Below are 20,417 nucleotides of genomic sequence, written 5' to 3'. Positions count from 1 at the left end.
CTTTGACCTTCCTGGAAACAAGGCATGACTCCAACTCCGACTAAACGTTATAGAAACTCTTTATTATTAGACAAAAATAGACTCTTTTTTAGCCCCCTTTTCATGTGATCCCACTCTGATCTCTCTGCTCAGAGGGGAGGCAGAGGAGGGAGTGCCTTGCTCCCCACACTCTCCCCTCTCCCTGCCATGCTGGGACCTGCAGCTGGGTGGAGCTAGCAGGGCCTGTCTCCGCCAGCGCTGATGTTCTCGCGCAGGTAGGGCCATCCCCATCTCCTCCAGGCTCCACTGCTGATGCCTCCTCACCCTTCACACACCCATCTCTGCCATCTGCTCACATGCAAGGTCATCTCATGGGCCCGTCCACTTCGCTTAGCAGGCTGGGGGCGGGGAAGGAGAGCAGTGTCCCAGGCCGGTGTCCGCTCCCCGTTCCTAGGGGAGGGGCTGGATCCCGGGTCTCCTGGGTCCAGGCCAGGGGAAGTGAGGGCTGTGGGGTGCTGAGAGGGGCGCAGTGTTGACGTGGGCTCGGAGCTTGTGGCCTTCCTTCATTTTCTCTGGCCCAGCAGAACTTTGGTGATGAAGGTGACAATGGCGCCTGCAGGCTGATCTGGGTCAAGCTCTGCAAAGAGGTGACACACGTTCTCCCAGGGGCTTCCCGGCTTCTTGGCCACGAAACCAAAGATCCTGGGGGTACAAAGGCAGGGTGGGGAGGGCTCAGCATCCCTTCCACAGGGACTGCCACGCCAGGGTTGGGGAGGAAGGAGGTGTCTCGATGCCACGCCAGTGCCATGCCATGCCATGCCAGGGAGGGGCGACTGCACTCCCAGGGAGGCTTACTTGGAGGTGGTCCCGTCCGGGTTGGTCCATCTGCAGAAGGAGAAGAACTGTGAAGGGATGCACCCGGGGAATAGCTACCAGCGGAAGAGCTGAGCTGGGGACTGTGGGGCGAAAGGGCTGGGAGGGAGAGGGTCACCTCCGGTCCTGAGGGTCAGTGCTGGCGAAGGTGATGCTGTTCACTGGATAATGGCGGCGAAAGAAGAGCCTGTGAGGAGGAGGGTGGGGAAAGTCACCCGGAAATCGGGGCCCCAGGGCCTGCGCCCCCCCGGGGCTTGGCACGCACACTCACTTCCTCTGGTTGTCTGTCAGCGTGATGCCCTGGGCTGAGACCTTGAAGTGGACAATGGCTGGCGTGGCGCGGGGGCTGCAGCTCAGAGCTGCGGAGCTGGCCCGCGCCACCGCCTGGGGGCCTGTCAGCGACTCCGTCTCCACTGAGGTCAGGTAGAGCACACTGCAGGCTGGGGGGGCGGGGGGTTGGAGGGAGCAGTGGCTCTGCCTGCCCCCAGGTCTATCTTCCCTCGGTCCCCCCACCCCACCAGCTCTCACACTTTCCCCAGCTAGCGCTGCTCGGGGGATGCGTGTCACACAGGTAACCTGTTAAAAAGGCAGGTTCTGTGACTCCCCCAGATCCACAGTCAGAGGTGCTGGAAAGAGGCCTGAGAATCTGCGTTCTAACAAGCCCCCTCCCCGCAGAGCCTAGACTGAGGACTCCCTCTCCCACTGTGCCTACAGATGCAGGGCTCCCCCTGCCCTCATGGGTTAGACGCATCCGCCAGGGCCCACCCACCCACCTCAAGGCCTTTCAGTGCCCCATGTATCAGCAACGGCCCCCTTGGTGCCCAGGGGGAGGAAAGAGGGAGAGGCCCGTACCGGCGCCCTGACGCAGGAGGTCTGCCGCTGTGCTCATGTTGGTGGGCACTGGGGCCTCTGGGGCCTCCTCCAGAGGATCTGAGGGAAACGGGGGTCAGCGGGGAGCGGCAGTGCTGGGAGCTGGAGAGCACCCTCTGCCGTCCCCGAGGGAAGGCAGGCAGGCGGGAAGCCAGGGCCTGGGGAGTCTGCCTTTGGCTGCAGTGGGTGGGGAGAGGTGGGGGGACAGATGACCGGACACCCACCTTTGCTGGGAATGCGCAGGCAGCAGGGCAGGGACAGCGGGGAGATGGAGTGCTGGGAGACCAGGGCCGACAGGCTGCCTGCAGGGGAGAGGCGAGTGGGCTCTCGAGGCACCCGGAGATCCTGGTGGTCTACCTCCTCCCTCCTGACGCCTCTTGGCCTCCCTGGACCAGCCCAGTGCAGCCTTCCCAGCCTCTGCTTCTCACCAAAGTAGGGCTCGCTGGGGCAGCCCTTGATCTTCACCCCTTTGGGCCCAGTCTCAATGAGAAAGTGGCGGACCAGCTGTTCCAAGGGGTCCCCTGAGCGGAGGGGAGGGGAGGGGAGAGGAAGGCTTCGTCAGATTCCAGGTTCTGCTTCTCGCCTGCTGGAATTCTTTCCCGAGCAGGAGAGGTCACTTGCTCCCTCTCCCCACTAAGAAGCGACGTGGTCCACCCTGCCTTGTCCTGCCTCTGGTACCTCCCCACACCCCACTCCCCGTTCCCCTCACGTTTGGCCATTCTGTACCTTTCCAGGGCTGGGCGCTGGGTGGGGGCGTAGCCACCTTGAGAGCCAGCCCATAGGCTCCTTGGAATGAATGACTGTCCCTGATCAAGAAGGTCCCAGGGTCCTTGTCCTTCAGCAGGGCAATGGCTGGAGGAGGTGGGAGAAGTCTTCACAGCGGCCGACTGAGCCCCAAGGAGCCCCTCCGCTCTGCTGCCCAAGTTCCCCAGGCCTCTGGCCCTAACAGCTGCGGCGACAGCACCCGGGACGCCACTGGGGAGTCAGCGCACAGAGCGCTGACAGTGTTAGACCTCCTTGGGCCCGAAGCCCAGAATCACCAGCTAGAGAGAAGCTCGGCCTAGAGGAGGCCCGCTGAGACGGGGAAGAGGCACCCACTGGAAGGATGGGCTCCAAAGCCGAGCCAGAGCCCTGGGCGGTGGGGGGGGGGGGGGGGGCGCAGGCTGGCTTCTCACCTTGGTCACGGGACAGGTGTGGCTTATACCAGAACTTGGACGTATCCTGGACAAACTTGACGTTGCTCTGGCTCTCTTGCATAGGGGGCTCTAGGACAGGGAGGGACTGAGCTTGGCCTCAGGGCTCCCCAGTCCCCATGCCATGCCCCTCCCTGGGAAAAAGGGTTCTCCCGAGGTGGCCCCAGCCACCTGAAGGCCTTTATACCTGGAGGTTGGGGGGCATTATCCGGGAGCAGAGGTGCAAAGGTGACATGGTGACTCATGCCTCTGGCTGGTGGTGATGCCTGCTCTGGGCCCCAGGGTCCTGGCTGTTGCCCAGGCCCCAGCAGGTGGCGCTTCTCGGGAAGTGGGGGCTGGGTGGGGCCATTGATGTCATAAGATGCAGCCAGAGGGAAGGCAGGTACGGGTGAGCTCTGAGGTGGCTCTGGGCTGGCCACAAGCCAGGGCATCTGAGTAGGCACAGGGGTGAGGGGGGACCCATCTGGGCTGTCCGGGGAGTCTCGAAGGCCCTGCCAGGGGGCGTGGCGGAGGCCGGGCAGGGTGGTGGGTACAGGGCCCCTCGGACTGGCGCTGTCCGAACGGCCCCCTGGGCTCCTCTCCTGAGGCCAGTCGTTGGGTGAGCTGGGCGGGGAGGCTGGGGAGAAGGGACCAGGGGCCGCAGGCTCAGGCCCACTTCTTGCTGGCAGCTCTGGAGATTTTTCAGCCCCTCCCTGGGAAGCAGGTGGCAAGGCCTCTCCGGGACTCAGTCTCTGAGTGGGCGCCAAGGTGGGGGACCTAGTGTCCTGCCGTCGGGCGCTGCGGGGTGGGAGGGCGGGTGGTTAGTAGAGCCGCAGAACCCCGTGAGAGCTGCCCCCATCCCAGGCTTCAGGGTCTGCCCGGACAAGGAGGCGCCTGAGCTGCCCAGCCCCTCTGGGTACCTCTCCTTGCCCTGGACTGGGCTGCTGGTGTGCAGGGGCGTGGAGGGACCGGACAGCTCAGAAGAGGCACTGCACTGGGCATCTCGGGGAGACCGAGGCAGGGTGCTGTGCCCGCTGGGGCCCTCCCTCCAGGACACCGGCTCCGGCGACTCTGCAGGGAAGGTGAGAGGAGAGGTTGTGAGCCAGGAAGAGCCCCTTCTGTCTGGCTTAGCTCTTTCTCACTCTGTGCCTTCCCCCACCATCTTCCAGAGCCCTCCTCTGCCCTGGGCACTCCCCATCCCAGTGCCCTCACCTGCAGATGCCAAGGGTCCTGCTGGGGCCAGGTGCCCGGGCAGCGGATACCTGTCCCCTCCCTCCTCTGCAGGGATCTCGTAGCTGAGGTTCCTGGATTGGGGGTAGGGCGGGCTGCCGGGGGAAATGGAGCCAGCCCGGGGGGAGTGGGCACCAGAGCTGGGATACCTTCTGCCCTCGCCTGGAGACCCGCAGCTGTGAGGCGCCCGGCCATATGCTGGGCAGTAACTGGGAACCGCTCCTCCATAGCCATATGTCACCAGGGCAGGGTACCCTGGATGCCCATACCTGCCTTCGGGGCACATGGCGTAGGAGCAGCCCTCATGGCCTTCCTCGCCTGCCTTGGGTGGCTTCAGGCAGCTGTAGTCAGGCACTGGGGCATGGTGGTGCCCGCAGGCAGGCACCAGCAGGGGCAGTGGGTGCCCAGGTCGCACCGGGTGCAGGAGGGGCTTGCCAGCCTCATTCGCCCACCCCTCTCCAGCCTCCCTCTCCAGGCGCAGCCCATAGAGGGCTGCCGTGGGCAGCGCTAGCTTCTCCTCACAGGCGGGGCATGAGCACAGGGCAGGCAGCCCAGGGTCCTCTAGGATCACCACCTCCCGGTAGCCTGGGGCGCGGTAGCCAAAGTCCCCGTTGGCCGGTTTCCCCAGCTCAGGCGGGTAGGGGTACGGCCCCTCGGACAGCGATCGGCAGAGGCGCCTCTTCTCCACGGAGGCCTCAGCATAGCCCTGTGGGGGCCCCTCGTAGGCCCCGTAGGCCAGCCGCCTCCTCTCCAGGGTCCCCTCTGGCCGGTAGTAGCCCCCATTGGGGACCCCACAGGGCTCCCGGTAGCCCTGGCGGCAGGAGCAGTGGCGGCTGAGGCCAGGCCTGTGTCCCGAATACATTCCAAGGCGGGGGCCTCCACCCGCCGGGGGCTGCTCTTCATCATCGAGGATGGCCGTCTCACGCCCAGCTCCCCGGCCCCCAGTGGCCACTCCACAGCCCCCCAGGAGGCGCTCCAGCTCCTGTCGCTCGGCAGCTGTCGGGGGTGGCCGGCCAGGGGACTCAGCGGCTGGCTCGGTGGTCAGCGTGGATGAATGGCCAGAATCGCTGCTGACAGAGAGCAGCGGGGGCGGGGGCGGCTCCGGAGAGGGCGCCGGCGGGGTCTGGCGGGGGGCCCGCTGCACCTGGGCGTAAGGACTGCCATCCAGGGGTCCCCGGGTATGGGTGACGGAGTCTGGATCCGGGAGGGAGGGCAAGCAGGCAAAAGGGGGAGAGAGAGAAAGCATGTGTGTTAACAGGGGACAGCGCAGGAGACTCCAGCTCAGGGGGTGTCTCTCGGGAGGGGTGTCTGCCTGGGGAGGGAAGAGTGTGCCCCCCAAAACTCCACCTCCTGCCACCCCACGCCCCACACACCGTCCACACTGTCCTCGTGGTGCAGGTTGAAGTTCTCGTAGGAGTCCCAGCGCACAGCAGGCTCTGCCGTGTTGTAGTCAACAGACACCGAGGGCTCGTTCCGTGGGGTGCTGCCTACGGAAGGGCACCCGGGGGTGAGGAGCAGGGAGGGATGACCCCCCCCCGCCCCCCGCCGGGGCCAGGCCTGGCTCTCACCTTTGATCTTCTCTGGGCTGGAGGAGAAGACGAACTCCACCGAGGCTTGGAAGGGGAACCTCTCGTCTGCAGGGAGTGGACCGTGAGGAGCCCGGCACCCACCCGCCCGCCCGCCTTCACCTGGGCTCCAGCCCCAACGCCACTTGTCTCCAACTCACCGGTCCAGGCCTCGTCCAGCTGGTCCTTGGGGAAGGTGAGCCGTGGTCCATGGATGGTACACGTGTGGAACTGGACTCGGAACACGAGGGTCCGGTCAGTCCCCCGGCTCCCCCTGTGATAGCACGTCACCTGGGTGAGGGGAGGGAGACCGGCGTTCAGGCCCTCGTGTCCACTCACGTCTTCTCAGTGCTTCCACCCTGGGGACTATCTGGCCACGGCTCTGCCTTGCCTGAACCCCAAGGTGACCTCCTCCCCATCAGGAGGATGCCCTCTTTGCCCTCCCATCGGCCTCGAATCGATGGCTCACCAGAGACTGTGCAGCTGGCAGCCTACACCACCACCCCTCACCCCACCCCCAGGCCTCTCCCTGTCGCTAAGGCCCCCTCACCATGACATCGCCTTTCAGGAGGAGAGCTGGCTCCAGGCTGATGCAAAGCTGCTGGGGACCAGGGCCTGCAACATGACTGGGGAAGAGAGAGGGCAGAGGTGAATCAGGGGCACTTGGGTGCACGGGTGGCTGTGAAGAGTCAGGAGGGAGCTGGGAGATTGGAGACTGAGCACTGCCTTAGTGAGAGCCCTTTAAGCATCAGCTTCCGCATCTATAAAACGGATTCTGTGATGCTATTAGTTTGTGGGTGCAGTGGCTGGAGCTGGAGGCCCAGCTATCTGGGGAGGCTGGAGAAACAGGGACCCAGGGAGCAGGGAAGCAGGGGCCGGGGAACAGAGCACTCACTAGATTCCAGATGTGTAGACAAGCTGCATGGACTGGTAGATCTTGAGGAAGGGCTGGAAACCTGGAGGGGCACGAAGGAGAAGACACGTGAGGGGTGCTGAGTGGAGGGGGTGGGGGACAGCCCACTCCCTGGAGTACATTCCAGGCAGACTCACCCGTGCCAGGTTCAAAGGCTGGCAGCATGGGCACGAGCACGTAGTGCAGGAAGAGAGGGCTGCTGTTCATTCTGATGGAGCCGGACAGCAGACCACTGAAGTAGCTGATATACCTGGTGGGGGGATGTAAGGAGGACGTAAGCCCCTTCCTCTGGAGACGCCCTGGTGTCATCTCAACTACGAACACCGCCCCAGCCACCTTCTCCTCGGCGCTTCCCGCCCATCTTCCAGCTCAACAGAGATTTCTTCCTTGCATCTAACCTCCATCCTTCTTGCTGCCTCTGAGGTTTTGTTCTTGCTGTTCCCTCTGTCTAGAATGCTCTTCCCCCAGATCTCTGCCTCACGTTATATAGCGGAGGGCCCTGACTGTCCTGTGAGTCTCCGTTCATCACGAGACTCAGCTTTGTTTTTTGTATAGATAGCACCTGTCATCATCCAAAACGACCTTGTCTCTTTATTCACAGGTTTATTGCCGTCTACCCCACTAGCATGTAAATAAGCCCCACGAGAGCAGGGACCCTGTGCTTGTTCCGCATTCTCAGCACTTGGCACAATCCCAGGCACACAGATGCATCTGTGCTCCATGCAGGTGTGCTGCATGAATGAGAGAACCTCGGCCTTCGTAGCCACGGAGGGAACTGCTCCTCTGGCCCATCCCCACCTAGGCTGCTCACCGGCGCTGGGACGGCTGCAGCTCTGAGGCCACCTTGTCCTCACAGAACTTCCGCATGGTAAGGGTAGCCAGCGCCTGGTCCGCCCTGGGGAGAGTGGGACCAGTGTGGGGGCTTAGGGGCTGGTCTCCAACCTGGTCTCCCATCCCTAAGCCCCAAGGGAGGGAAGAGAGGTGCGATTTCCCCCAAGTCTAGAGGAGGCCCAGGGTGGTGGTGAAGAGAACTAGAAACCCCACAGTCACTTTACTAGTTGTTGGACCTCGGGCAATTGTTCCCTGAGTTTTAGTTTCTTCCTCTGTAAAATGGGACAATAAGACCATGTTATGGGTTGAATTGTGTCCCCGCAAAAGATAGGTACCTCAGAATGTGACCTTATTTGGAAATAGGGTCGTTGCAGATGTAATTAGTTATGATGTTATACTGGAGTAGGATGAGCCCTTAATCCAATATGATTGGTGTCCTTAGAAGAAGAGAAGAAGAGACACAGACACACAGACACACAGGAAGAAGGCTATGTGACAACAAAGGCAGAGATTGGAGTGATGCATCTGCAAGCCAAGGAACACTAAGGATTGTCTGCCACCACCAAGAGCTAGGAAGAGGCTAGGAAGAGGCCAGGAAGGTCTCTACCCAGAGTCTCAGTGGGAGTGTGGTCCTGCTGACACCTCAGATTTTAGACTTGTAGCTCCCAGAACTGAGACAACAAGTTTCTGTTGTCTTAAGCCACTTAGTTTGTGGCACTTAGTTACAGCAGCCCTAGGAAAACTGTGGTGAAGTACAAGTGAGAAAAAGGAGGTGGAAAGGTCAAGTTTATAGTAAATGGCTCTTCTGAACACTGAGGTGGGCTTCAGAGGAGATGGGCTCGTCAAGGGCCAGCTGGAGGAAGGGTCACTGGGGAAGGGGGCACTCGGGGCTGGGGAGCCTTACCCTGCAGAGATTTTGCTGTAGTGCATGTAGGCAGAGACGATGACCCCGAGCTTGCCCTTGCTCCCCTAGGGACAAAGAGACAGGGATGCAGGGCTTACTGGGGCCCCTGGCTGAGGGCACCCCAGCCCTGCGAACCCGCACTCCCAGCTCACCTTGCAGTACAGTACGACCACGTGCTGCGGGTCGGCACTGAGCCACGTCTCCATGGCTTTGCAGATGGAGCACAGCTTGTCCAGCGGGGGCGCGTGCAGCTCAGGCCAGCCAAAGTCCTGGACCTGAGGGGTACAGGAGTGGGACTGGAGCTGGTGGCCACCAAAGAAGAGGTGGGTGAGGGTGGAAGAGGGACAGGCTGTAGGGGCCTGGAGACAAAGTCAGGGGCCTGCTGGCTGTGTCCATGACAGCTTCAACACTTCCCTCACCTGGACAATGGGTTGATACCTGCTGCACCATGCTTTGGGGTGTCCCAAGTGATGTGTCATATGGGAAAGTGCTTCAGAGTGAAGTAGGTGGCAATTGCTACTATTAATACCGAGGAGGCAGGGGGTGATGGCTTTAATCCCCTCCTACCTTGGGGTTTAGGCGGGTCAGGTCATGTCTTTTCTCTGAAAGGTTGAAGAGCTGCAAGTAAAGTGGGGGCGTTAGGCGAAGTGACCCCAGGCAGCGAGGCGCGGTGATGCTTGGGGGTGGTATCACCCGCTGTGACCCTAAGGACGGGTCTTTCTCCAAAATGAGTAGGTCGCTAAGGCCCAGCCTAGCTCGTACAGCCCAGTCGGCGTTCCAGGTTTGCGCCCGGGCCCCGCCCACTCGGGGCTCCGCCTCCGCGGCGTGACGTCAGGGAGGGGCCTGGCCCATCCGGACCTCCCAGCCCTCTCGTTGGCTGACTGAGGCAGGTCCCGCCCCTCACCAGGTACTTGTCGCGGTGCTTGGATTGCAGCACGTGAGCCAGCTCGCGCAGGTGGCCCCGGTGTCGCTGCTCGTCGGGCCGCGCGGGGAAGGCGGCGGCCAGGATCCGCTCCGTCACGTAGGTGAGGTCCAAGTCCCAGCGGCGCTCCATGAGAGGATCCAGGCTGAAGCTCCTGGGGAGGAGGCGAAGCCTGTGTTAGGAACAGGGCGGAGAGTGGGGGTGGGGCGGGCACCGGAGGCTGATGTTAAGGAAGGGTGTTTGGCTGACTACAGGTGAGGTCTCCTGGGTCCTGAGAGTGGGTGGGACCAGCTGGGGGGCGGGGCTGGCCTGGAGAGCTTTGTTGGGGGGCCCTGCTCTGGGCTGAGGTGTGGGGCCAGCGGAAGGGGCTCATATGGGACCACACCCCGCGCCCTCACTTACCTGGGCAGAGTGCTGCGTTGCTTTGAGTAGTTCAGAGACTTGGTGGATCCCTGGTGGATGAGATGAGACTTTGCACACGTCTTTTGTGCCCCTCACTCTGGGCTCCCCACTCCAGAGTTCCATGAACTTTTGCCTCAGAAGAAACCTAGGTCCTTAGTCCCAGAGCTACCTGCTTCCACCCCCCTCCTCCAGCATCACCTTACCAGGTGCTCTATGCGCCTCACAGGGGCCGTGTTTCTCCGCTAGAGAGAGATGGGGGAGGAAAAGGGAGTGGTTAGGGAAGGGGCAAGGACCAGCCGGTGTCCCTGTGAGGGATGTACTGGGCGGGGGGGTGTCCTAGCCCCCAGCAGGCCCAAGAGGACGAGAGCAGAGGGCTCAAATTTTTTCCCACTGCCTCAGGATGACCACTATCCACAGCAGTCCATTCAAGGTAACCTCCTGGGGGCCCTCTCTGTGGCCACCAGATCTCTGGACACCGCCGCAGCCAGGTTCCTTGCCTCGGTCACCCCATCCCAGAGCATACTCACCAGCTCCGTGGGAGGCACGGCCTGACAGGACGAAGTCACCTGGAAGGAGACGGGAGAGAGGAGCTGAGTTGCTGGTGAAATGGGCTTTCCCGGGCTTAAGGATGGGGCCACCCCTCAGCTTCAGCAAGAAGGTGGAGGGGCTGTCAGCAGATGGGCACAGGCTGCAACTGAGGTTCCTCTATTTAAGGGAGCCTCCCCTCTGGCCTCTCGGTCCCCCACCCCTGGGCCCCCCACTTGTTACTCTTGGCTTCCAGCCCCCTGCCCACACAGACCCCCATTCATCCAGCTGCAGGGCAGGAGTTATATATAGAGCCATGCAGGCAGGCCACGGCCAGGGACGGACACTGGCCTCTTTCACTGGGAGACCCCGCCCCCGGGCACACAGCTCCCCAAAGCCAGCTCCAAGGCCCTAGGACCCCTCACACTGCAGGAGGAGGACCAGGGCACCTCCCCAGAGATGCGGCTGTCTCAGGTTCCCAGTGGACAGTGGGTGCTATCTACACCTTGCACCTTCTGCCCAGCCTTTCCAGGGCCCAGGACAAGACCCACTCAGGCATCCTGAGGACCCTTCCCCAGAAGGAAGGCACAGCCCATCCGGCTGCCAGTCTCCGAAATCCTGCTCTGACACCCACCCACCCCACCCTTCCTCCTCCTCATTCTCCTCCTCTTCCCCACCCCCCCATCCACTCGCCAGCTGCAGCCTGGGCAAGGCACCAAGACAAACGCCAAACGCGCTGTCTGCGCTGCCTGGGCCAGCCCTCCAGGGGGTGGAGTAGGGTGGTTCTTAAAGGGCCCAGTACAGTACCCTCTCCCACCCAGCAGGGGTTCCCCAATGATGAGAAGGGTGGAGGGTTGATGCCAGTGTGGTTGGAGAAGCCTGTTTCACAGGAGGAAGGGACCCCAGTCCCCCTCCCCACAGCAGGTACCCACCTTTGCTTCACATTTTCTGTGTGTCGCCACCTTGCACACTAGAGGGGATGGAGGGGAGGAGAGGGGTTAGCAGGGGCCCACTGGGGCAGTGGAAGGGGTGGCCCTCTCCCATCTCCCCAGGCCCTGGAACTAGACCTTGGGACTTCCAGGACTCCGGCTGTACTGAGCTGGCTGGAGTGGGGGAGCAGGGGCAGAGTTCAAGGGAAGCGCATGGCAGTGGTGCACTACTGCCCAGGCCAGGGAAGGAGGGAGCCAGGGGTAATGTTCTAGGGTGGGTGCGGGTGAAGAGGAAGCAAGGGAGGAAAGCCTCCAGTCTCAGGTGAGGTGGGAAGGTGATTTAGAGTACTGGGTCTCCTGGGGTGCTGGGGGAGCAAGGGCTGTTTGGAGGGGACGCAGTTCCTCTTGGCTCCCACGTGGCCCAGCCCAGGGGCAGCACACGCAGTACGGGTTCTGTTCTGGGGCCTGCCTGCTGGGGCTGTGCAACCCAGTGGTGCTGGGTGACGCTCGCAGAGGCACAGCATAGGGCAGGGCGCCTCACCTCGGCACGAGACGCCTGTCCCATCGATGGTCACCTTACACACTGCACAGACTGGTGGTTTCTTCCGGAAAACCTTCTCCCGGAAGCTATGTGGCTCAGCTTTCCTAGGCTAGGTGGAGGGACAGACAGACAGAGGTGTCAGTTCCCACGGGCCCATCTCCAGGACCGGGCCGGGGCCTGAGCACTGCACAGTTTCTCTCTTCTTCCATCCCGATAAAGCCCTCAAACTCGTAGAACGCACTTGGCCTCAGCTGTTTCCGGGCAGTTGTAGGGCTTGTCCTAGACAGTGCGTAGAACCTGGCCCCTTGCGTCACCCTAGCTGGGTCAGCTCCTCCCCAAGGGATCACTTAGGCCCCTCACGTGGCCCTGGTGTGTGATACCCTTGCGGTCACTGCCACCCAAGCCCTAGAGCTTCCGTCCTGGTGTGGGGGGATAGCGCTCCCTGACTCCGCTATGAAGGCAACCTGTTTCTCCTCCCATCTTGCCCTCCCCAGCTGGAGGCTTCGGTAGAGAGTGAGCAGGGAGGGGGTCAGACATGAATGTACGGTGTCAGTCACACAGCGCCCAGACTGACCCGGCAGGAGGGCCTCAGCCAGGCCTGCTCCCCTGGTCCCTCTGTCCCAGTCCTCCAGGCGGCGGACGCGCCCTCCTCCCCCTACTGTCGGAACAACATGTTTACTCATTGTGCACCCAGGCGGCAGGCAGCAGTTGTGTAAGGAGGGGGCGGTAATGCTCAGAGGGAGAGGCAGATGGAGGCATGACTTGGAAATATTTCGCTGCCTTACTGCTCCGGGATGTAGTAAGCGCCCCGTCACTTGAGGAGGTTCAAGTGGGATTCCAGCTTTGTTGGAGAGGGAGAGGGTGGAGCAGATGCTCTTGGGCCCCTCCCCACCCAGAGTGCAGTGAGCGAGGAGGCTGGGATGTCCCCTATGGCCCAGGCCTACCTTGTCCCATCCCTCCCATCCTCTGGGGACCATTTGCTTCCTTGCCTCTTCTCTCTTCTACCTATTTTTCTCCTCCTCTGGCGTTCAAGTTCCTGCCTCCCTCCCCCATAGTACTGTCTCATGTTGCCCTGAGATGCTTCTTTTGGGGTGAGGCTGAGAAAATGTGGGGAAAGGCAGTGATGGGGCCTCCAGGCCCCTCAGCCTGGGGATGCAGGCAGCACCTCTGGTCTCTTGGCTGTCCCTGAAGCTTCTGGATTAAACCCAACTTGAACTCTTCTGGGCTGGACCAACTCTGCCAGACCCACTAGGAAACCTGGGTGCATTTTGGCATTAATGGCACACACAGATGATATCAGTGGAAAGCAAATCAACCCCCCCTTGTCTAAAGCACTCCTGAGACCTGGCTGCCTCCCTCCCTTCCTTCCTTCGCCACCCCCATCCCATCTCCCTCAAACTTCTCAGCTTAGGGACGTCCTCTCTGGGGTTCCAGAATAGTACCCAGGAAGGTCCTACAATGATGTATACCTGCCTGGGTGCAGGGCTGTCCTGGGCTAGGGCAGGGAATGTGTCAGGCGGGCTGAAAGGGACACCAGGTTTTGCTCTAACCCGAACGTCTGCTGCTCACGTCACAGCCAGCCCTGGCCACTCCAAAGGGATAGAGTAACAAGGGGATGCGAGGGGATGCGGGTCCAGGGGAGAAGGCTGAGGAAGCCGAAACTGGGAAGGGGGTCTGGCCTGAGTCCTGGCCCCCTCCCCCACTGCCCACACCTCCACCCCTGCCCCTCCTCTGCCCAGCCAATGGGCACTCCTACCCTGTTGGTGGCCCGGCTGCTGTCCCTCCTCCCCAGGGCTCTGAGCAGCCTCTCCACTGGGCCGCTGGACTTCATGGTGTCCGGCTGCCTGGGGTGCCGGCCGTGGGGCCCGAACAATGCTGGGGCCTGGCCCGGGGCTTCCTGGAAGCGGCCTGGCGGAGGCAGCCACTTCCCCTGGGTGGAGATTAGGCTGTCTGGCTGGTGTGAGGAGAAGCCCAGCCCTGGAAGTGGAGGGGAGTGCAGGCGGGAAGGGGGCAGGTCGCTGCTCCAGGAAGTGGGGGCGGGTGGGGGGGGGGAGGAAGTGGGGGAGGCCAGGAGATCAGATTCCCAGGATCTACCCTGCTGGGAGTGTCAGCCCAGGATCTTTTGCCCCCAACCCACCCTGCTCTGGAGCTGCCCCATGCCCAGGGATCTGCCCTATCCAGGGATCTGTGGGATCCTGAGATCCAGCCCCCAGTGGGGCGGGGCAGGGGCGGGGTGGGAATTTAGGTCTCAGGGCAGGGCTCAAGGGCCAGCGGGGAACACCGCGTCCCAGCCAGGCCAGCCTCCCGGCCTGAACTCTCAGGCTCTCTGGGGACTTCTGGTGGGGGGAGTGGGAGCTGGGAATTGCGACCCCAGCCAGCTCAGGAGTGAAGTGCATCCTGAGGGTCAGGGAAAATGGGACTGAGGGCCAGCTTCCTGCCTCAGTTTCACCAGTTGTGAAGAAATAGGAAAAGGAGAACGTGCACTGGCCCCCTGCCCCCACCATCTACACTGGAAGGTCAAATTCCAGCCAGAGTCTGCTCTGCACAGGAGCGAGCCATTCTCCTGCCCCAGCCCGAGGCATTTGGGGCCCTTCTCCTGAGAGCTCCCCAGCTGCTCTGCTCCTGACACAGTTCCCTACTCACCTATTCTCTGGCTTGTTTCTCTCAGGTTCCTAGCTCTTTTGAGCCTTGCCACCCCAGGCTCTAGGTCTGGGCTCCCCCCCTCCCGCCCCCCGAGCCTGAACGCTACCTTCATGGCTCTCCCAGCTCCGCTCTCCTTCCTCAGCAGCTGTCCCAGGGCCCGAGGACTGGACAGGAGGCCCCCCTCCCAACACATACTCCACGCCCCTCCGCGGGCCTCCTGCCTCCCTCCTGGGAATGCGGCCAGCTTCCTGTCCCGGAAGTTAAGGGAAGGAGGTGGATTGGGGCCTTGGAAAGGATGGGGGGGGGGTGGTAATCTTCGGAAAGTATAAGGGGTTAATAGCCTGGGGGTCCTCAGCCCCAAGCCTTAGGACAGCAGCTCCCCAGAGCAGTCCAGTGGAACAGTCCAGTGGCTTGAAAGAATGTGCCAATGTGCGTGGCCCGCCCCCATTTGCAGCGTATTTACTGAATGTCCCAGGGCTCTGGAAGCTCCCCCGGCTCTGGCTTCTCCCACCAGGTCCGTTAACCTTCCCTCTCCCTCCCTCGAGCCCATCTGGGTTGGTCTAACCCTGCCGCTGCCGGGATGAGCCCGCTCAGGACACTTCCTTGGGCTGCCTGGACTGGGTCTACCCTGAGGCTTCTCCCTTGAAGCTCTAATCCTCCTTCCAGGTCGGGAAGTCTGCCCCCAGGGTACCTTAGCCAGAGGGCGGCCTAGCCTGTAACTGGAGAGGGGCACTGGCTCTGCAACACACTCCCACCCCACCAGCCCTGGCTGGGTCCCAGGACATTCCAGGCCCCTGGCCAGTGTGGGCAACCGGGCCTGGCCTGGTCCAGTCCCCAGCCCTGCTGGGAGCAGGAGAGGTGCTGTGGTAGTGGTAGCATGGCCCTTCTCCCCTCCTATTACAGTTACCCTGACCAGGACCCCTCCAGCAGGCTTCTCTCTACTCCTGCTGCCTCCCGAGAGGCTGAAAGTCCCCTCACCTGGCAACAGGTCCCCAAACCTTCTCTGACCCTCGCTCTTGTCCTCGTGGGTGGCTCACTAGCCCCCGTGTTGGGTGGCCAGGGAAGCATGGCCTTGAGTCCCTCCCCACCTGTGGAGCACTTCTGAAGTGAGATGGGATGGGAGAGCGCTGAGCCTTCAGGCAGTGCTGAGAGGAGAAGCAGCTCGCTGGGGCAGGCCTGGGAAGGCCAGGCCAGACCCCTGGGACCCTCACCCTCCTCCTGCCTGGAACTTTCCAGAGCCCGTCAGTCTCTCCCCGAGCCTGGCCCCCTCTTACTCCCAAGCCCTGGGTTTGTTTGGAGAAACCCCTCCACCCAACACTCCCCCTTCCTGGAAATAGCTGTGGTTGGATGAGCGGCTGGGAGCCCAGCCGCGAGGAGGGGTGAGGCCCAGGGAAGGAGACAGGGAGGGAAGGCGGGGTGTGCGAGTGTGCCCAGGGTGACCTGGAGAATTGACGGTGGAAGCCGAATCTGCCTCGGTTTCCCCAGATGTGAAGTAAAATAGCAAAACCCTGACTCGCACTCTCCCCGGCCTGTTCCCGCCCAGGTCCCCGGCCTGCGGGGGCGGCGCGAGCGCGTGCGTGGCGGGACGGAACGGCGGCGTGTGCGCCCGGGACCCGCGAAGGCGAGACTGCCGGGCTGGGGAGTGACCGCGGGCCGGCCCCGCCCCCTGGTCACCTTTCCGGCCTCCGGTCCCCGCCCGCTGCCGCCCCCGGCCCCGCGGCTCCCGGCCCCCGGCCCAGCGCGCCGGCCCCGCTCCCCGAGCCCACTCGCCCCCCCGGTGGTCCCGCGCCCCCTGGCGACCGCCCCCGGCACTGTCCGCCGGGCCGTGACGCACAGGCCGCCGCCCTCCCGCCCGGCGCAGCGCGGCCACTCACCTGCGGGGGGCGCCCGGCGGGGCGGGGGCGCGGCGGGGCGGGGCAGCAGCAGGGGGAGCCCCCGGGCCAGCCCATCTCGCCCGGGCCCGCGCCGAGCGGACGCGGAGGAGGCGGAGGAGACGGGGCGGGCGCGCTGCGCTCGCCCCCGCCGCTCCCTGCACCGCCCTCTCCTCCCTCCCGCGGGCTCCTCTCCCTCCCTCTCTCCCTCCTTCCCGGGCTCCAATCCCCACGTGCCGCCCGCTCCCCGCCCCTCGTCCTTCTCCTTCTCCCTCTTCTCCCCACCTTCTCTGGCGAACCCACGCGCCCAGGAGCTGGGAAGGAGGCATGCGGGGACTGGCAGATACCCTCGGAGACCGGAAGAGACAGAAATGCGGGGAGAGATTTTGAGAGAGGTGGACACTGAGAACACAGGGACAGGAAAATCTCAGAGTCCGGAAGAGACTGACCCAGAGGGACACAGGCAAAAAAACTTACGAGCCAAACAGACGCAGAAGAAAAGGTGGACACAGGTCCAGAAGGCACTAGAAACAAGGGTGCAGAGGACTGCCTCGGCCTCTCTCAGTCCGGCCCCTCCACAGGAATGCATTTGGGAGTGGACCTGACCCCGAAATCAGGGGCCACCTGCGGCCTGGCCTAGTGGGGCTAGCGCCACCTACCCACCGGGGCTTCAAACGAAGGCATCTGGTATCACTTATGTCCCAAGTCGCTGGACGCACTCCTCTGGTCCTCTGCCACGGGAGACTTCTCGAGTGCCACCTAGTCTCCCCCAAAGGACTCACAGCTGAGGACCTTCAGGTCAAGTTCAACCTCCCAACCCCACGCCTAAGCCGCTCCAGTCAACCCAAACATCACCCTGTTTTGGACCTGGACTGTCATTCCTGTTCCCTAGGATAATTCTATTAAAGTCTTCCTCTCATTTAACTCAAGTTCCAGGCTTCCCACTGGACATGGAAATTTATTCTGCGGTCTAATCTCATTCACTTCTTTTGCAGTGTCTGGATCTGGTACTGGATAGGAATTTCCTGGAGTTGAGTTAATGGGCTGTGGGGCTGGTTTGAGTTGTGCCACCCTGGAGGGGAAGGTAGAGGGTAAGGATGTCTTTCTAGAAGTTCAATCGATCTATTCCCATTCCCAGGTTCCCCAATGTTCTTTAGCAGTGAGCACTTCCTGAAACTTTCTCCCTTCCTCACCCTCCCCACTGGATTTTCCATGATGAAAACTGGCGGGGGAGGGGGGCAGGCAGATTCTGAGGAGCCGGTGCCCAGGCCTCAATGCCCAATGCCTGCTTAAGGCAGCCAGTATCCCCAGCACTAAGGCCTTCTATCCCTCCCTGTCTCCTCTCTCAGCTGGGTCTTTTCTGTGCTCATCTAGCCTTTGGCAAAGGCTGAGAAGTCTGGTTCTGATTACGAGGGAGTGAGGCACCTGATTCTAATCTGGTGGCAGGGAAGAGGCTGGGAAGCTGCAGATGGTGACAATGCAGGTCCCCCAGAGACTGGCATTTGGGAGGGGTAGGTGTGGCTGGAACCGGGGAGCCTTGATCTTACTGCTCTTGACTGAGTTGGTGTCCAACAGGCAGAGATTAGAGCGGCAGGAGTCACTGGGATCTGGAGGAAGAGCTGGGGGATTGGAATGGAGCGGGGGAGGGAAGAGGTAGGGAGGCACTGGGAGAAGGTGAGAGGCCAGAGTCTGGAGAAGGCCAGAGGAGAGAGGAGAACCACAGGGATCAGAGGCTACTGGCGAAGGGGCAGGGCTGAAGGTCATTCTGTGTATTTTGGCAAGATTTGATTGTGTAATCGAGATAGCCAAGATATGAAAATTCACTCACTTCTTTGGAGCCTAAGTCTACCTCTTTTAAAATCTTGCTCTTTCCAGAGTTCATTAGGGTCTTTGGCTGGGCCCTGGGATGCACGCCGAAGGGTAGGTTTTAGAGGTACCAAAGGAGAGACTGGGACCCAGAGAAAACGTACTTGACTGGATCCCAGAACGATGGGAGGGCTAGAGCCTCACACTCATGCTGGTATTGCTGCCCCTAAGAGGAATTTTTTTTTTTTTTTTTGGCCACACCGCCTGGCTGTGGGATCTTAGTTCCCTGACCAGGGATCAAACCCGGCCCCTCGGCAGTGAAAGCCCCGAGTCCTAACCACTGGACCGTCAGGGAATTCTCGCTAAGAGGAACTTCTGAGGTTCCAAGGAATTGGGGGAGGGTCGTAAGATGGGTAGCTGAACTTCCAGCGCAGACTTGATTCCTGCTCTCAATGTGGGGACGGGAAGTGGGCTGCAGGGGGGAAGCTGATGAGGAAGGTTGAGAGTGAGAAAATATAGAAGGTGGCTTGGAGGGGGTGAAATTATAATGGGTGGCACGTGGCACAAAGGGCCAGGCAGGCATCCTGACTACCAGCTCAGAGCAGAGGGAACTTTAGAAAGGAAGGGGAAAGGGAGGAGAAAACCAGGATCGTGTTAGTGAAGGTGAAACAAGTTGAGGAACACCCTCTGACCCTTCATGCAGGTTTTCTTACCTTAACTACGCAGGGGGCAGCCCATCCTGGCACGGAAGGCTGAACCCCCTCTTCCCTGGTCTGGGGTGATCCCATGCCTGTGACGGAGTGTGCTCAGATCCTGGGGGTGGGGGACTATAGGAGGAAAGCATTGAGGGAGTAGGCTGGTCTGGCTGGAAGAGGTCAGGGGAACTTCAGGGGAGGGTTTGGGCTCTGGGAACCAGGAAGAGTGGGGGAAGGGGAAGAGCTGTCTCCAGAGGCAGATCTCCTAGCTGAGGACAGAGGATATATTGTCCAACTGGGAGGTTGCTGCAGCTGCGCGGGGAGCTGCACAGCTCGCCTCTTCCAAACTCTTTCTTTTTGCTGAGGCTGGGGGGTGAGGGAAGGCAAGTCTTCCCTCCACACTTGTGGCCCTGGGGGCTACAATGGTTGCTGAGAAACAGGGTTTTATTTGAGAAATAATGCTTCCCAGGAGCAGATGTGTAGCTCTCCCACTTCCTGAGAAACCAGATGCTGTGAGCTCGCTTAGCGCTCGAGGTGACGCCCTCAGCACTAACTGGGACCCTGCCTTGGGATCCAGAGCCTAGTGTTTGACTCTGTTTAGAAGAAACTAGGCCATGTGGATTGGAATACACGAGGGACCCGACCAGACTGAAGTTGATGCCAAACTTGCAGCCTCTGGTCGCTCAAGATTTACGTAGGTTGACAGGGCTGACCCATCCTGGGACCCGTTTCCACGGTTGGGCTTCTGAAAGGGTCCACACATTCTTATGACTGAGGATGGGGGCCATACCGGTGCCTACCTTTCCCTTGAACTTAAGAGTACCCTGTTGGGCCATAGTACAGGGAGTTTTTCTCCCTGCCTTTTCTGTGCACAACCAACATGAACCTCTTTCCGGTCAGCCTTTCCCAGCTTCATCCTTCTTTCCATCATCATTTACCCAGACGTCAGTATTACACAGTGAGGGGAGTGGCTTGAGATGAAGGCTTTGGAGGATGTGACTGAGGCTGCTGCCTGCGGTGGAGCTGCAGTATGCAAGCGCTGCCTTGTAGGCTGTAGGTATAGGCAGCCTGGGCCGGAGCTTTTCCTCCCTACCCACAGGGATCACAGCACACCAAGCCACTTATCGCTCAACTTCAGAAGTCAACGCGCCAGCAATAAACTACAAGAGCAGCTGCTGCTGCAGTCGGCCCAGGAAAGCCACCTGTGTCACTGTGCTTCCATCTCCTTACACCTCCCGCCCCACACTTACTCTTGGCTCCAAGTCCCCAAAATTGTCGACTGAGGTTTCCGTGGCTTTCTGTGCTCCACCCCCTTGTGACCTTAAGGATTCTCTGCCACTGTTCTAACCTCTTTCCTGCCTTGTAACAATGAACAGTCTGTCCCTAGCTGTTTGGAAAATCCCCACTGTCTGTGCATTAAAAGTGGCCTCAGCTGTAACCCAGACCGTTGTGCCACCCTGTCAACCGTAACTCCACTCTGCCTGTGTGGTGTAGCCTAGGACAGCAGACACATCAGCTCTCCAGACTGAAGGGTGGAGGTTTGTGGAGACACCACCTCAAGGACTTGAGGATTTATCCCTAGAGTTCCCGCTTAATCTTATAACTAAAATAAACAGTACAGGAAATGGAACACAGATACTCTCCAGTATTAAAGGTAAACACCAGGTAAAAATGGAGGGGAGCTGATGCAAATTCCCAGTTCTGGGGCCTCAATCAACAGATTCCTCTTGTAGTCCCACCCTCCAC

The 20,417-nt window shown here is 61.1% G+C and overlaps 1 protein-coding gene and 1 long non-coding RNA gene across 8 annotated transcripts; one reads left to right on the top strand and one right to left on the bottom strand.

The window, feature by feature from the left end:
- Positions 1-41: 41 nt before the first annotated feature.
- TNS2 (tensin 2) lies at positions 42-16,487 on the bottom strand. Of its 7 annotated transcripts, none has more exons than XM_082351336.1 (30): positions 16,174-16,487; positions 13,413-13,586; positions 11,657-11,765; positions 11,119-11,156; positions 10,189-10,227; positions 9,865-9,903; positions 9,662-9,711; positions 9,242-9,413; positions 8,905-8,955; positions 8,490-8,612; positions 8,338-8,402; positions 7,414-7,497; positions 6,740-6,852; positions 6,585-6,645; positions 6,240-6,315; positions 5,851-5,980; positions 5,693-5,758; positions 5,498-5,611; positions 4,107-5,318; positions 3,815-3,965; positions 3,103-3,692; positions 2,898-2,987; positions 2,449-2,574; positions 2,151-2,243; positions 1,947-2,024; positions 1,705-1,782; positions 1,124-1,292; positions 971-1,039; positions 835-864; positions 42-681 (listed from the first exon to the last, which is right to left on the bottom strand). In XM_082351336.1, the coding sequence occupies exons 1-30, from the start codon at positions 16,246-16,248 to the stop codon at positions 543-545; spliced, it is 4,404 nt and encodes a 1,467-aa protein (XP_082207462.1). In that variant the 5' UTR covers positions 16,249-16,487; the 3' UTR covers positions 42-542. The 7 variants fall into 7 exon arrangements, with proteins under 7 accessions (XP_082207462.1, XP_082207456.1, XP_082207457.1 ...); XM_082351330.1 differs by lacking the exon at positions 16,174-16,487 and adding an exon at positions 14,406-16,100 and having other exon boundaries at positions 8,490-8,639; positions 9,242-9,431; XM_082351331.1 differs by lacking the exon at positions 16,174-16,487 and adding an exon at positions 14,406-16,098 and having other exon boundaries at positions 9,242-9,431.
- Positions 9,251-17,099, top strand: LOC309609626. The gene is made up of 2 exons (XR_014233524.1): positions 9,251-9,362; positions 16,482-17,099. It is a non-coding gene; the product is annotated as an uncharacterized lncRNA (long non-coding RNA).
- Positions 17,100-20,417: the final 3,318 nt, after the last annotated feature.

Source organism: Balaenoptera borealis, assembly GCF_965194805.1.
Source record: "Balaenoptera borealis genome assembly, chromosome: 13".
Taxonomy (NCBI): domain Eukaryota; kingdom Metazoa; phylum Chordata; class Mammalia; order Artiodactyla; family Balaenopteridae; genus Balaenoptera; species Balaenoptera borealis.
This window is presented reverse-complemented; position numbering and strand designations above follow the sequence as displayed.

Excerpts from the sequence above, each read along its gene's own strand:
- TNS2 (XM_082351330.1), bottom strand. The coding sequence starts at position 14,492 with ATGTGTTGGGAGGGGGGCCTCCTGTCCAGTCCTCGGGCCCTGGGACAG. Across the intron at positions 3,966-4,106 it reads AGGACCCTTGGCATCTGCAG|AGTCGCCGGAGCCGGTGTCC; the intron begins GTGAGGGCACTG and ends CCTTCCCTGCAG. Across the intron at positions 2,025-2,150 it reads CCCCAGCGAGCCCTACTTTG|GCAGCCTGTCGGCCCTGGTC; the intron begins GTGAGAAGCAGA and ends TCTCCCCTGCAG.